Here is a 15892-nt window from a genome sequence, read left to right on the forward strand (position 1 = left end):
TCCCCCCCCCCCCCCCGCCCCCCATAGTTCTCTTCAGCTATATGCTGAAAGTGCCGCAGTGGGGATGACAATACTGTTGAGGTCCACCCCGCTGGCTGATTGACAGCGGGCTCTGAGAATTTAGACATCTGAACATTTGGGGGACTTGAAATTCCAAGGTTTGCAGGCAGACTTATAGTGTGAGGTAGCGAAAAGGATTTTTCTTGGCCTACAACCTTAGGCTTTTTTGGATGAGTACTCTTGCCACCTGTTCCATTGTTGATGAGCATCCTGGGCAGCTTCAAATAGGTGTTGTGCCTCAAAGTACAACACTGCAATAAAACACTTTAGCCAAAGAGTCCCCCTCATGTTCAAGAGCATGGGACTCTCACAGGAAATAACAGAAGACCAACAACATTGTAGCTCAAAGCTGCAGACATGAGTTCCAAAAGCTCTAACATCAAGACCTTAGACCAATCAGTAAGGGTTTGACAGATCAAAGTCACAGCTAAGACAGGTTGCAAAGGTGCCCATGGAGAAGAGAGCTCTAAAAAGTTACTTGCCAGAGATGTTCTTAACCACTTGCTGACTGGGTGTTAAACCCCTTTCTTGGCCAGGCCATTTTTCAGTATTCAGCGCTGCTGTACTTTGACATTTATTCCGTCATGCAACGCTGTACTGCAATGAGATTTATACAATTTTTTGGTGACAATTAGAGATTTATTTTGGTGGCATTTAATCACCACTGAAATTTTTAGGGCCAGGGCGTGAGCAGAAAAAAATAAAATAAAAAAAATAACGTACAGGCACCTCCACCTGCTGGGAAGAGGATGCCATCCGCCCGTGGTGTTCTACAGATGAGCTAATTTGATTTATTCAACACCAAACTACTCACCTGGCATGCTTTTGAGTAATTTTGCATTGCACATATGTCCTTTCCAAATGTCTGTTAGAATATATTCCATCCTTTTAGCACGCCAAAGAAAGTTAAACACTCGCAGATAATGGCTCATACACTCTCTGGTAAAAACCTATAAAAACAAAAAAGGGGTTTGGTTATTGTCAACAAATTTTTCATTAATATAGATACCCACTCCAGGTTCCATCTCCCAGGCAAAGACATCCCTTTTACGATTTTTTGTAAATGCCGCTAGGCCGTTGATCCCAAGACATTGGAACTCTCAGGTGATTTCAACATTGGGGGAATGGACCGCGGAAATGTGCCAACTAAGATCTGAGGAGCTGATTGCCGAGCGGCTTGACAGGTCTAAGTGCTTCCAGTCCAGATGGAGGCCATGGCTAATGTTTATGGCAACGGATGAGTTTAGGACAATGGCATAAATACATGATCTGCTCTCCATTTGTCTGTGAAACCTCAATAAACAATATTTCTGCCAAAAAAAGTATAGATACCCACGCTAATCAATTTGGAACGAATCAGCTGTTAGTGTGGTATAATGGTTTAACCCACTCATTTAAATCTGCTGGTTTCCTGTGTAACCTTTGTGGCCCTCCTCTGTTATCACAGCATGGGCCGGGCAAAATTATTTTCTTTCTAATAATGTAGAGTCTACAGAAAATGCAACATTATATACTGTATACTACTTGGTATTATTGCTAGCTTTATTTAGAGCAAATATTACTTCACGCTCCAACATTCAAATGCATGTTGATTCAACAGAAATGTAAAAAAGGACTTTATTGGTTTACATCTTTGTGCCTACAGATAATAAAGAAAAAAATGCTGACTACTTGCAGGACTTGGTACCATGTGCAAGAATTCCTTACACCAGGCACAATAATATGCATTCAACGAATAGTAACAGTTGATCTTAATACTCTTACAGTTTAGGCCTCATATGTTTGAGTGCCCAAAGGCCGCCTCCCCCTTTCACCAACCAGTCTTCTGCATTGAAGGGTCACTGTGAAGCCCTAAATGCTGGTCTTGCTTGTGTTTTGTGCACTTGGCCATTTAACAGCCCCTCAGGAACATAACTGAAGCACAGTCCTAAGGAGGCAGAAACAAAGGTGCCCATGCAGGGAAGAGTTTAATTGAATGCCCCCTATTATATATATAAATTATATTATAAATATAATTGTATCCAAACTGTGAATGAGTAAGACGGTATAATGGTGCAAGACCACATAGGTGCCTCAGGGCCTAGACAGCTTGAAATCACTGAAGGGTATCCAACCTACAGAAGTAATAAACAACCGAGTGGCTCAAAACATATCAGAAGAGTGTGTAGTTCTTCCCCAGCACCAATTTTGCCAATAAAGAGTAGTCTGAAAAGGTTATAGGTCATCTTGTGCTACCTCCTCAACTGTATTACAGGCTCTCCCTCTCCACTGCTACATTTGTCTCCAGCTCCAGTCACATCTTTGTGATGCGGGAGAGTGAGGGATGCTGCAAGCGATTCTGCATTGCATGTTGCTATGTTAGGTGTTCTGCAATGCCATTATTTCTTAACGGCACCCCACAGAGCACCTAGCCATCGTATATGCGCTGAATTGCACAACATCGCGCGATAACCTATTACCATGCAAAAAAAATTTTTTTTAAATCACTTTCACTTTTTTTTTTTAAAGTGCGATTTAGCTACAGTAACAACTCCATTCAAATAAATTGGCTGCCCTACTGCAGCACCTCTGACATGTTGCATTGCAGAGGTGTGAACGGGGAGACTTCTCTCCACTGAAATCTGCTTCTCTATATTAACTTTTTGCTCAGTGTTAATATGCTTCTTCCCTTTATCCACTTTTGCTAGCTACTACTTATTCTATGATATACAAGCCATTAAAAAAAACAATTAAAAGGAGAACTATGAGTGCTTTTCACTCACCTCATAGTTCTAGCCGACCTGTGACAATGAGACTGTCACAGGTCGGCTCAGTAGATCGGGAGGTGAGCGAACACATACCGGGTTCGCTCGCCTCTTGATCCTGTCACGGCTCTCTGCCGTGACAGGGGGAGGGGCTGGATTCCCCTCTCCGATCTGCCAGCGCTGACTGGCGGAACGGACGGGAGAGGGGGCGGGTACAGCTGGCTCTGCCTCTAGATAGGCAGAGCCAGCTGTCACTCACGCAGCTGGGCAGATCCCGTCATCTAAGTCGGGATCCGCTCCGGCGTCTCAGTATACCGCGAGCTGTAGCTCGCCGTATACTGAGCTTAGGGTAACGGGAGGACGCTAGTTTGTGTCCTCCCGTTACCCTGAGAACTATGGGGAAAAACACTGACCCCATAGTTCTCCTTTAAGCACATCCCTTGAGATGCGTTGTCATGTAATGGCAGAAGAAGAAATAGCCAATGTAGAAGACAGGATTGACGAACAAACATCACCCCTTGAGCACAGCTTAAGTGTACTATTGGAATATTGAACCGAGTTTTAAACACTAAATAGAAAATAATGATAATCTAATAATTTTTGATGTCACAAGAACACTGCAAGCATAAAACATTTGATCCCAACTGATGATATACCAAATTAATCCTTACTTCTCTCTTCTCAACAAGGTCTTCCTGAGAGCATTACTACAAAGCAGATTATACAGACTGTGGCTACCTTGATTAAAACATGTTAATCCAATACCACACAATTTTATTCTCAATTCATTTGAATTTGTTACCTGCCAAGGAAGGATTTCTATAAAAGACAGCCAATTGCACAGAAAAATGTTAAAACAACCAGGTTTTCCAAAAGAACTCCTGGGACCCTACATCTCCCCATATACCATTGAATCTAAAGGCAAAAGTAAAACTAGATGTATAAACAATCCATAAGAATGAGCAGAATTCAAGTGTCATTTCATATAACTCCAACACTCCTCCAATGCAAGAGAAGCACCATCTCAGTAGATTTTAAAATGCACCTCAGGCTTGTCTAAGGGCAAAGATATACAGTATGTAATAATATACTTATGCACACTGTTGTACAAGCATTTGCCAGGCAGCATGTGAAAATGTATAGATTCTTTTTTTTTTTTTAAACAGGCATACAAATTACCTCACACTTCACTACAAACATTTTTAAGCATTTTAAAGAGATGCCATTTGCTTCTTGAGTAAAGTAACATAATAGCTTCATTAAGTAAAATACCGATTTTAGGTGATAAAACTCTTTTGAACAATAAACCAGCTATTTTCTAATCAAATCTAATGAATCCTTCATCATATTTTATTTTAAATAGTACAAATATGATAGTACTTAAATACATTCTACAGTGCCTTGCAAATTATTTCAAATTAGTTGATAGTCTATGAATAATGGAACACAATGAATGAACTATTTTATTAAGGACATGCTTAAATCTAAGAGAACAATTGAATGATTAAATATATAAGACGCAGTTTAAATAAAAAGCCATTTAACTGCATATAACACATTTAAAGAAACTGAAATTGTAACTAAAATATTCACTGCATGCTTTTGAATTTCCATATAGAACATACAAAAATAAAACGCACAAAAGGAACAGAAGACAAAAAAAAAAAAAAGTATATAAAATAACCACAAAAATACAAAAAATATTGTGCCTTCACTAAATCCATTGTTTAAACTCCTTATCTTAAAAAGGAGAACTATGAGGTGAGTGCTTTTCACTCACCTCATAGTTCTAGCCGACCTGTGACAATGAGCCTGTCACAGGTCGGCTCAGTAGATCGGGAGGTGAGCGAACACATACCGGCGTTCGCTCACCTCTCGATCCTGTCACGGCTCTCTGCTGTGACAGGGGAGGGGCTGGATTCCCCCCTCCCTGCTCCGATCCACCAGCGCTGACTGGCGGAATGGACGGGGGAGGGTACAGCTGGCTCTGCCTCTAGATAGGCAGAGCTAGCTGTCAGTCACGCAGCTGGGTGGATCCCGGCACAATTGTCGGGATCCGCTTCAGCTGCTGCGTCTCAGTATACCGCGAGCTACAGCTCGCGGTATACTGAGCCTAGGCTGACGGGAGGACGCTAGTTTGTGTCCTCCCGTTACCCTGAGAACTATGGGGAAAAGCCCTAACCCCCATAGTTCTCCTTTAATAGCTACTGTATTTATAGTACAGACTTACAGTTTATGGACCTCAAGTATTGAGCAGCTTATACAAAAGCATTTAAAAGCAACTTTCAGCTCCAGTTTGGAGATCTTGAAGCCCATCCTGACAGTGCACCTGTGACCATACCATGAACATTAAAGCATTTATTTAACAAGCAAGTAAATTAATTTATGGCTGAGGTCCATTTCAGAACAGCGCATAGCACATACTGTTTGTTTACATTAGAAGACCTTTGTTTAGAATTTTGAGGCTGCATTCACATACATTAACACTGCATCGCATTAAAGCAACCCAGTATAAATAGGCTGTCAACACACCCCAGCACACCCTTTTGCAGTCACAAGGGGACGTAGGCCTAAGGGGTGTAGCGAGAAGCTTCTTCTCCCCCTTCTGTGTCTGTCCCACAGCAGAAAGCATGGACAAGGATACAGAAAATGGTGCATGTGCAGTACAGTATCTGGGGAGGAGGCTGCACAGGTGCTGGAGGCTGCACAGGCTTTAAGGGAAATACAACAGCGTCAAATTTATAGTGTTAACGCTGAACCATTGCTAAATGGGCAATAAAAAAAAAAAAATCACACCAGAGCAGCAGATTTATCCCTGCACTGAGGCTACTGCCTGGGGCACCTGGGGAGCATGGGTACAGCCCCCACCCGAGGGGCTTTTAAATCTTATCACAAGTGCGGCAGCAGTCATGGATGACATGCCTTCAGAGCTTCAGCCTCTGGTGTCTTCAGAGTCAGGGCACCACTTAGATGGACCACAGCCCTGGACCTGTAGAGCACGCTGCAGCGAACCACTCATTATCCACAGAAGTGCTAAGAAAGGTGTTGAACAATGAGGTCAGTGACTGCGCACATTACAGGCCCACCCTGCAACTTCCTTCCATCGGGGTCCAAGTACGGTCTGCAAAGGTGAAAACCAATCTAGACAGTGGCTAGTAGGAGCCACTTACTAAAAGAATCCTGCAGAAGAAAATCTTAGAAAAAAAATATTGTAAAAGGGTGTGCTTCTGTGTGCATTAACTTAGGCTGGGTTCACACCTAGGCGTAGTGAATATGCGCGTCTGTCGCGCGTTTTTACCGCGATTTGCGGTAAAAAAATGTGCGACAAACGCGCGTTTCCGTGGGCTATTTGGCTGTATCCCAATGGAAACGCGAGACCAAAACGCCCCAAAGTAGTACATGCACTTCTTCGGGCGTATGCCGTTTTGTAGAGCGTTCAGACGGGCTGAAATACGCCCAGGTGTGAACCATACCCATAGGAAACAATGGGATTTCTGTGTTTGAGCGTTTTGCAGAGCGTTCAAACGCGCTACAAATCGCCCAGGTGTGAACCAGGCCTAAGGAGACTGAAGCTGGCCATGAACAACCGGCCAAAACTCACACCCTTTTGCCCGGCATCCCTTGATCAGTTGATCGCTGGAGGCGGTTGGAAAATCTTCGAACGTGCCAATGAGCTGCCGGCTTTGTTTGGGTATTCCGACAGCAGCCACGGGCCGAATGAAAAAAAATAGAACAGTGTATGGCCAGCTTAACATAAAACTGAGGCAGGATGGGAGTGATAGGGGGGTTATACATGGCTGTCCTAAAGCTTTGACTAATTTGCCAGAATCCAATCACCCAAAAGTAGCTGCATAAACCATGGTTAAGAAATTACTATCTGTGACCACTGATGTACCATCAAGGACACAATTTTTATAAGCAATATAAATGATACATACTCGCCTTCCTGTAAAGCCACCGAAGACATCAGTGTCTAATTAATGGTATCTTACATTATGAACCCAATTAAAACTGTTTTTATCCTAGCATACCCAATTGGCAACAACAGAAATCATTTTAACAGAAATAACTTACAGTGGCTATGGGTCCATCCACATGGTAATCTAAACTAAATACATCCCATCCAGTGTCACCAGGAGATACCTTGGAAGAAACAGGAGGGAAGGATTAAACAAAATTTAGCTGCAATTACACCTTTTGGACACAAACACGTCAAACCGCAGCTGTCACTTCATGTACCTTTTCTGGAATGTTTTTGTGCTTTAAGTCAAATTTGTTTACAGGTGCATAACATAAATCTCAACTGTTTACATGGTAAACCAACATTTGGGACTTTGTATATGGAAGTAATGTTATTGCATTGTAGAATTCTAACTTTATATAAGTTAATGTATTAAATGGCCAACACATACAAAAGTAACATTTGCGTTAAAGGTGAAGTCCTGCCTTGCTTTCCTGTCCGCCTAGAGGTTTTGGATTTAAGTCCACCTTTGCATGTTCCAGAACCTCTCAATGCAAACTCCTTACAATGAAATACATTTTTAAAGAATCCTAAATGAAGAATAAGAACCCCTCCTAATAGCCTCACAATGGCCACAGCAGGTGTGCCAATTGCCGAAACCTCAAGGGCAGAGACCCCCACCAATATAGTCCATGCAAGAAATTGTTAAGTGGGTTAACTTTCCAACAACTACCAAAACTAAAATAGTTTTGCATTGATGGACTCTGTATGCGACCAACAGTTAACAGATCATCAGTTTTTTTTCATGGCAACAATGCACTTTTGCTGGATTACATCTTGATTTCCTATTCTTGATTGTAAACTATTAATTACTATTAGGTAGAAATCAGATACATTGCTAATGATAATTATAAAAGTAGACTTTAGATGCACTAAGTGCAGCTGCTATTCCCATTCTAAAAACACCACTTAAAATGCTTACCTGTCAACCCATGTCAGTCTTTGTCCTGACCTGTGGCTCTGAAAAGGCAGAGGTCATTAACTGGCTGCCTCTATCTGAGCTGTCGATTAGCAAATCTGTATCAGGAAGCATTAAAGAAGCAGAAGAGCACAAAGGCCAGTGGGACCTAGACAGAGCCTTCACAGGTTGACAGGTATTTTAGTCCCTAAATTGGTCTTTTCAGAACAGGTGCTGTAGCTTGAAACAGAGTATATAAAGTCAATATTTCACTAGAGATCTGCTTTAACCTTAAAATCTTCATTTGCATTTACCTCAACCTGCCAATGTCCTACCCCAAATGTCCATGCCAATGGCTAGTATTTCCTATTGAATCTAAGAGGGCCTAATCTGCATAAAGTCACCTGCTTTAATAAATATGCCCCAAAGAGTTAAAAAAAAAAAGGAGAAAACAATTGCCTTATTTAGTATAGCATTAATACAAGCCACAACGATGGGTCTATAAAGCATCTAAAAGAAAAAGAAAGTCAAATTATGATGCAGTGCATATTGACAACATTAATTGACAAAGTGAAAATCATCCACGCTCTGTTTTTCTGTACCCAAATTTAGTGTGGCAATTCTTTAAGACATCAAAGAGCATATGAAATTATTCAAATGCTAGATGAGAAAAATATTTCAACCAGCCAAGCTTTTTCTAAAGAACAGGTTTTATATAATACAACAAAAACACATTTTCTGCTATTAATTTCTTCAAAATAAGATTTTAAAAAAAAAAAGTGCACTCAAAAAGCTCTAAACTGGAGTGGCCAATTAGATGGTAGGAATATATATTTTTTTCCAAATAGAAAACAAACGGAAAAAAATCTTTGACAAAGCACAGCACAAACAATGTGGCAGTAGAGGCACAGGAGGGAAACTGATTGGTCCTGAGACATATCAGTCTCTTTTTTGTTACGGGCCTGTCTGAGTTATTAGCTTGCAGGCACTCTCAATAACAAGAGAGTTTTATTTTAAAGAGGAGGCCTTGATTCCTATTTTGACTTTTACAGTGTGGATGAATGCAATAAATAATGTCTTCTTATTTCTCGTAAATGGCCCCATTTGAAGCATCAAAATAAAATTGAGGTTATTATGTGCTCTGTCTAGCAGCACTTTAGTTGCCAATTCTAAGGATGTTTGTTTATTACTTTATATTGGCAAGGGAGGTACTGCTGAATTAAACACTATAAATGTTTTAGGATGCCGGCATTTGTACGCAATTGCCTAGGTATTAGTCTAGTACATTTTCACACAGCGTAATACAAGAAAATTACATTTAATACATGGGTATTCTGCATGACATACAGCCAATTATGCACTAAAAACATACCGTTTCTGTTAGATTAATAAGAACATGCTTTTCCTCACTCAAGCTTAAAAACCAATTATTCTACCAGTGACCATATCGGTAATATTTTATAAAACTTTAGCATTTCAAACACAGCTATAGATAATGAACTAAATAATGCAAATACAGGCAAGGATGGGAGTATTAATAGTGATCTGCTGGTGCACAGATACAGGCTTAAATAAGAGTGGCACACTTAAAGCACCTAAATAGCTGGGTCTTCTTATTCATTCAGGCTCCCCCCACTTAATTTGTTGCATTAACTGTCAAAAAAACAACAAACAAACAATCATTTGCTGTAGCGCCATCTTATGCGATTATAGGTCTCGGCATTCAATTGACTCATCGGAAGGATGCCGACGTCATCCCCTGCATTATGCAAGGTGGTGCAAAGGAAGGTAAACTAATGCTCAACTTACCTTGCTAGAGTGGGTGACTTTCCTCTGCAGCTTACCCCAGTTTTCAGTAATCCCGTCTCAAGTGAAAAGCATCATATGCTACGTTAGAGGGGTAATTTTCTATATACACGACCAATCACCCCATTCAGCGTTATACAAGCTGGAAAATTGGTCGCATTAATGCCTATTTTTTTATGTGTTGACATCATTATGTTGCAGGAGGCATAGGGAGCAGGTTTGTGAAGGTTAGAAAAAAGTCCAGGGAATAAGCGCTCTCCGAAGTGTTGGACGGGGTTTAATTGGAAGGCACAAGTTGTGCTGCTTCTCAAAAAAGTGCAGACCGTGATGTCCGACGTTTGTGTTAAGACAACAAGAAGGTGAGGGGGTAGAGAAGCGCTAGCAACCTGGTGTGAATACGTAGCAAAGTGATTAAGGATTGGAAATGTAATACTCACGTCTGGGTGAGTTAGTGGAGGCTTTGGAGGATAAGAAGTAGGTTATTGAAAGAGGCAGTTTAGGTAGCTAGCATTACCTCTAGAAGCCGGACATCCAAACGTTTTAGTATCTCAGGATTATCAAACTGTGCATTGGTTGCTCTCACTGCCGTTTCAAGTATCCCTGTAAGATTGTGTTGGTACAGTGTAGTTGCTGGACGAACAAGTTCTGGTCTAAAAAATAAAACCAAATTCCTTTAGTTCTATACAACAATATATTTTAGATAACATCTTAAGAACTCCAAAATAAACCTAAATATTAATGCTCCCAAGACTACAAAAGCCACACCAATGTGTCTCTCCAAATTCTCCTCAGTTTGGATCTATTACTTTTTGATGCTGCCAGTGCTTGAATTCCTAGCACAAAAGGTCGGCCCTCTACATAATTCACATCCATAACATCCATAACATAAACGCATCGCCATCCCATACTCTAAGGACCCATTCACACTAGATGCAGTGGGTTCCAGCCCGATTCTGGTGAGAATGCACTGCCTCGCATTGTGGCTGGCTCACTTTTTAGTGGGGCAGGAGGGGGCGTGGTGGGCCATATAAGTGAATGGCACCGTAGCCACGCCCTCCGGTGGCAATGCACATTATGCCTGCGGTCCGGTGCGATCAAAATGCTGCGAGCACTCTTGATTGCACTGGACCATACCAGCCTCAATGCGAGGCATTGCGTTCTGGCCAGAACGCACTGCATCTAGTGTGAACGGGCTCTAAAAAGGTATCATCAGCACAGAGATAGAGTCAACACTGCTTCAAGGTGATAGTAAAGACATGCTCTCCCCACCTCCTACACTTAAATCAGCAGACCTTTCCTGCTGCCCAAGGAAAAGGACTGCTCAAGGTATTGGTGGTCATTTGACCACAACTAATAACATGAACAAGTGAACATTTAAAGAATTTTCCTTTGGCCATTTCTTCTCTGGAAGGGCTGTTCTTGCTGCACTCAAATGCATATACTTACTTTATTGATGAATGTACAATCGTGGGTAAACATCATGATATGGTGGCCTGTAATGCGCCAGCACATATACCCCAGCTATTTTCTTTTTCCTCCACGAGGGCATGCCAATTGCAACATGCATACTCGTGTGTATAAGAGAATGCATACGTATGCAATTGTAAGAGGGGGCTCAACCACCACAATGCTTTGAAAATAACTTATGGATGTGTTACCGATTGAGCGTTCACATGATGCATTAAATGTTGCAGTGACCGGGTTGTTCGGAACCAGCACAATAACTGTATTTCCACCTTCACAGCTAAATTGGGATAACCCCCATTTTATATTTGTTGCATGTTCCTATTCACAGAGCATAAGCTAAAAAAAAAAAAAAATAAAGCTTTTTGCATTTTTAATTGCTTTTAACCTCTTGCCGTCCGCCCGTAGTAAAAAAACGGACGGACGGCACTGCAGCATCTGAAAAGACCCGCTAAACATTTCCCCATTAAAAGGAGATACCACCACAAAGTCGAACATGCAACTATACTGTTATATATAAAACATAATTTATTAAACAAAATACAAAATGCTCAATCCTAAAACATATGGCACACATGTATTGCACATAAAAAAACTTGGCTAATATTGGTAGAAGTGATTCTAATATGGATCCCTCAAATGTCCGAAACAGTTACAAAAATAACTTTACGATAAGAAAAGAGTGTTCACAGATTTTGTATAAAAAACAAATCAAGGAGATCCTCTGTAGTGGCCAATCTGTGTACGACACATATATGAGCCAATAAATTCACGATATCGATGTCTTCAAAGTACCAAATTATCCAGTTCATGTCAGGTCTACATGATTAGGAGATATAGATATATGTAGAAAGTAGCTGGAAATAAACTAGATGAATAGTATCAAGTGACACCTACTGTGTCGATAGGAACCTGGGTTCAGCAAAGATGATCGAGAACGTAAACTATATACCAATTTGTACAGAAAGACCACTGCTGGAAAGTCTATTTTGGAGGCCAGCAGTGCTCATCCCATTAGTTTGAAAAAAAGGGTCCCATATGGGCAATATTTGAGGATACAACGAAATTGCTTATTGGATGCTGACTTTGAGGTGGAAGCTACTAACCTCCGACAAAAATTGAGGGGATATTCCAACAAAACTTTGACAAAAGCCTACAAAAGGGCAAAAGAAGATCATGCTATGGTGAAACCAAAATGTAATGAAAAGAATAATAGAAAAGATGATCAGGTTAGACTAGTTCTCACCTATAATAGTCAACATCAAGCAATTTCCGATATCCTAACAAAACATTGGCATTGTATATCCGGGGACTCCAGGATATCAAAGTTTATACATAGTAAACCATCTGTGACATATTGCAAATGTTCGTCTTTAAAAGACAAACTAGTGAAAAGTGAATTCAATACAAACAAGAAATTGGGGGTGTTGTAGATACCCTGGAACTTATCAATGCCAAAAATGTAAATTTTGCAGGTTTATTCATGTGGGACCACAAATAATTACCTCTAGGGGGTCAAACAATTTGTAGCAGGCATTTTGCAAACTGAGAGACTGGATGGAGTTATATATCTCTTATCTTGTCATTGTGATATGTTCTATAATTGGGAAAACAAAAAGAATGTTGAAAAGGATATCGGATCACCTATCTGATGTAGCAGCTCGTGATCTGAGATCTCCAATTGCGAGACATATAATACAGTTTCATGATAGCCAAACTCAGGGTCTCCGCTTCTTTGTTCTGCATTGTGTACATAAAATTGAATCGTGGTGGAGACTGGGATAAATGTCTATTACAACGGGAATGCAGATGGATACACCTTACTAAATCTTATGAAGAACCGGGCATAAACGACGTGATTAATTTCAGTTGTTTTCTGTAGTCGGGTCCTACTCCGGCATGTTCATGTGTCTGTAGGAGGTCCAGTGTAAGGTCGTTTAAAAATCGGAACTATAGTTAATGGGTATGATAATATACTGATCAAGACTGAGATATACTGATATATATTTATTTATATTTCCTTGGTAAATATTGACGGCCTTTATGGCCCTTTTCTTTTAATGTATATTGTAAAAGGTATTGATTTATGAACATTAGTTACAAAAATTTCTAATTATTGATGTGGAACGCAAATGGCTACTATTCGCACTCTCGGAAATCAAGTGGAACGCAATTAAACAACAAGTGTGACAAAAAAGTCCTGCTTAGGATTACCGCTTGGTTTTGAGCAAGAGCAGACTACGCTCTTCTGACGAAGCCCCGTTTGGGGGAAAACGCGTTAAGGAATAAGCGTGGTGTTTGCCATTCACCTCGGCTTTATGGATGTCCCTCCTGTCCGAAGTTACTTTATACTTTACATTCATTACATTACATGAGTGTTTTCATTGTGACACCTTGAGTTACAATATGGACACTTGCCGATGCCTCGATTGTGTGTGACATGTTCCAGAATTATCGAAGGAATCAATGGTGTTGACAGCACTAGCCAAGTTAACGTATACCCATTGTTAATTGTACGGCCGTACCTACAGCCTGGAATCCGTTCTCGATCATCTTTGCTGAACCCAGGTTCCTATCGCAACACAGTCAGTGTCACTTGATACTATTCATCCAGTTTATTTCCAGCTACTTTCTACATATCTATCTCCTATTCATGGAGATTTGATATGAACTGGATTTTTTGGTACTTTGAAGGCATCGATATAGTGAGTTTATCGGCTCATATATGTGTCCTACACAGATTGGCCACTACAGAGGATCTCCTTGATCTGTTTTTTATACAAAATCTGTGGTCATTTCTTATCATAAAGTCATTTTTGTAACTGTTTCGGACATTTGAGGGATCCATATTAGAATCACTTCTACCAATATTAGCCGAGTTTGAATTATGTGCAATACATAGGTGTGTCATATGTTTTAGGATTGAGCATTTTGTTTAATAAATGATATGTTTTATATATAACAGTATAGTTGCATGATCGACTTTGTGGTGGTATCTCCTTTAAAGGGGAAATGTGCTATTTTGATACAATATAGGAAACCGACCACTAGAATATACATTGTTGATATTTTAGGATTGGGACCCTCCTTCCCTATATGTATATATATTAAAATTGCTTTTACTTGGATTAGGGTTTCTTGGCTTCTTAAGGGTTTCAATGTCTACTTGTTTCTTGTTCTTTGTAATGTTAGGAGTGGTTTGTTAACCCTGTCTGCACTGTGCTGCTCATTTCATTATGATTTGTAAAGTATCTTTGAACACCGCCTGTCCTAATCAAGGGTTTCAAATGTTAATGCAGTTAATGAGAGAAACACAAACCACAATTTCAGTCTCATGTTCTTATAGAAAGACTTAACTGGAAAAGGCTCAGAAAAAAACATGGAATGAGCCATCTTGCCAGCTGCAACAAAATATACTGTACAAAAGTTAAGAAAAAGGTTTTTAAACATTTTCAGACTGTTACTCTACTTAATATGTTGAAGTTCTTATAAGTATCATATAATTAGGAAAAATATTTTTTTAACCCCTTCATGACTGAGGCCCTTTTTTCCATTTTTGCACCCATGTTATATTCCACATTTTAGGCCTGAAAATGACGTAAAACCCCCCAACATTATATATTTTCTGAATGAATGCTCTTATACAAGCCAATTTTTTACTTTATCGGTGACAATGTCAAAAAGGCTTTTAGTCTTCTTTAGCAATTGTGTTTTTCATTTGTTACAAATATTTTTTTAAAATGCTCAAGTTAAAACATAATACATATTTCTTACTTAAGCAAGTCCATTAGATGGCGTATAAAATCTCCCTGACCCAGCAGAAGGTAGCGTCTCATGGCCTGTAAGTGCTCAAGCAAATTGTAATTCTTGTTTAGAACATCCAGTAAATATTTGCTGGTCTCAAAATATGCAGCATCAGTTTTACTCTGAAAAGCATTTTCCAGGTCTGTGAACAAATCTGCAGCTAAAAGAAAAAAGAGACAATTTAATTGTGTATGGTCCACTAATTACACATAAAAATATTTTTGTTTCAAATACCCACTATGCAGTTTGGGAAAATGCATATAAAAGAAGCACCATCACATAAAACATTGTATTTTGATAACTGGATATGATTAATAAAAGGCAATGAGTGTTAAACATGTTTTTTTTTTTTTTTTTTTTAACATGCCTTTTCATTTTTCCTATAACTACTTATACACCAAGCTAACTAGCAAATCTGACTGGAGTAGTAACCATCCGAGTCCTTTTAAAGTTAAGAAGCGGGTTAAAAACATATTGGTCACAAAAGATGAAGTTCCTAAGACCTCTGCGCCAGCTTTTAGATGCCTACTCCTCCAAGATCTGTTGCTCCCACACACTATTCAGCAAAGTTTGCTGCAGCCATGCTCGTGGTGTCTTTTTTTTAGCAGATGAAGCTCGTTACTTGGCAGCTGTACACTTGTAGCAGGCTTCCAATATGCTCCTTGCCTCTAACAATGCTGTGCTAGAACGCCTGTATTGGAGGTAACAGGTTCAATAAAAAGAACATGTCACCTCCAAATGCTATCATACAAGGGCTTGTTAACTTTATTGCTATCGCACAGGAGCTAAGTGGAAGAAAAAAAATAAAATAATAATAAATTGCTAAAAAGTTAAACATTTTTTAAAAATTCTTAATTAAAAAAAGTAATAAAGTAAATATAATGAAAATAAAAAAGATAAACAAAAATTGAAAAAAAAAACCAAATAATAATAAAAATAAATGTTACCGTTCGGGGTCACAACAACTTGGCAAATTTTACCAAGGGGTCCTGGCCCTAGAAAGGTTGAGAACAAGTGCTATAGAGGCCTTGTTGTGATCTTTGAGAACAAATAACGTCACATTACAAACAGCTAGAGAGGTCAGGGATAGTTTGA

The 15892-nt window shown here is 39.7% G+C and overlaps 1 protein-coding gene across 2 annotated transcripts in view; it reads right to left on the reverse strand.

Annotated features, from left to right (window-relative positions):
* TUBGCP3 (tubulin gamma complex associated protein 3) overlaps window positions 1-15892 on the reverse strand; it is a 74730-nt gene that overhangs the window by 17660 nt on the left and 41178 nt on the right. For both annotated transcript variants that reach the window (XM_018562257.1, XM_018562256.1), the window contains exons 14-17: window positions 14768-14957; window positions 10044-10179; window positions 6879-6947; window positions 875-1010 (exon numbers count right to left, since the gene is read on the reverse strand). In XM_018562257.1, the coding sequence (XP_018417759.1) occupies window positions 875-1010; window positions 6879-6947; window positions 10044-10179; window positions 14768-14957 (531 nt within the window). The remainder of the gene's footprint in view (window positions 1-874; window positions 1011-6878; window positions 6948-10043; window positions 10180-14767; window positions 14958-15892) is intronic.

This window comes from Nanorana parkeri, unplaced genomic scaffold (genome assembly GCF_000935625.1).
Source record: "Nanorana parkeri isolate BGI_ZX_2015 unplaced genomic scaffold, ASM93562v1 scaffold567, whole genome shotgun sequence".
Classification (NCBI taxonomy): domain Eukaryota; kingdom Metazoa; phylum Chordata; class Amphibia; order Anura; family Dicroglossidae; genus Nanorana; species Nanorana parkeri.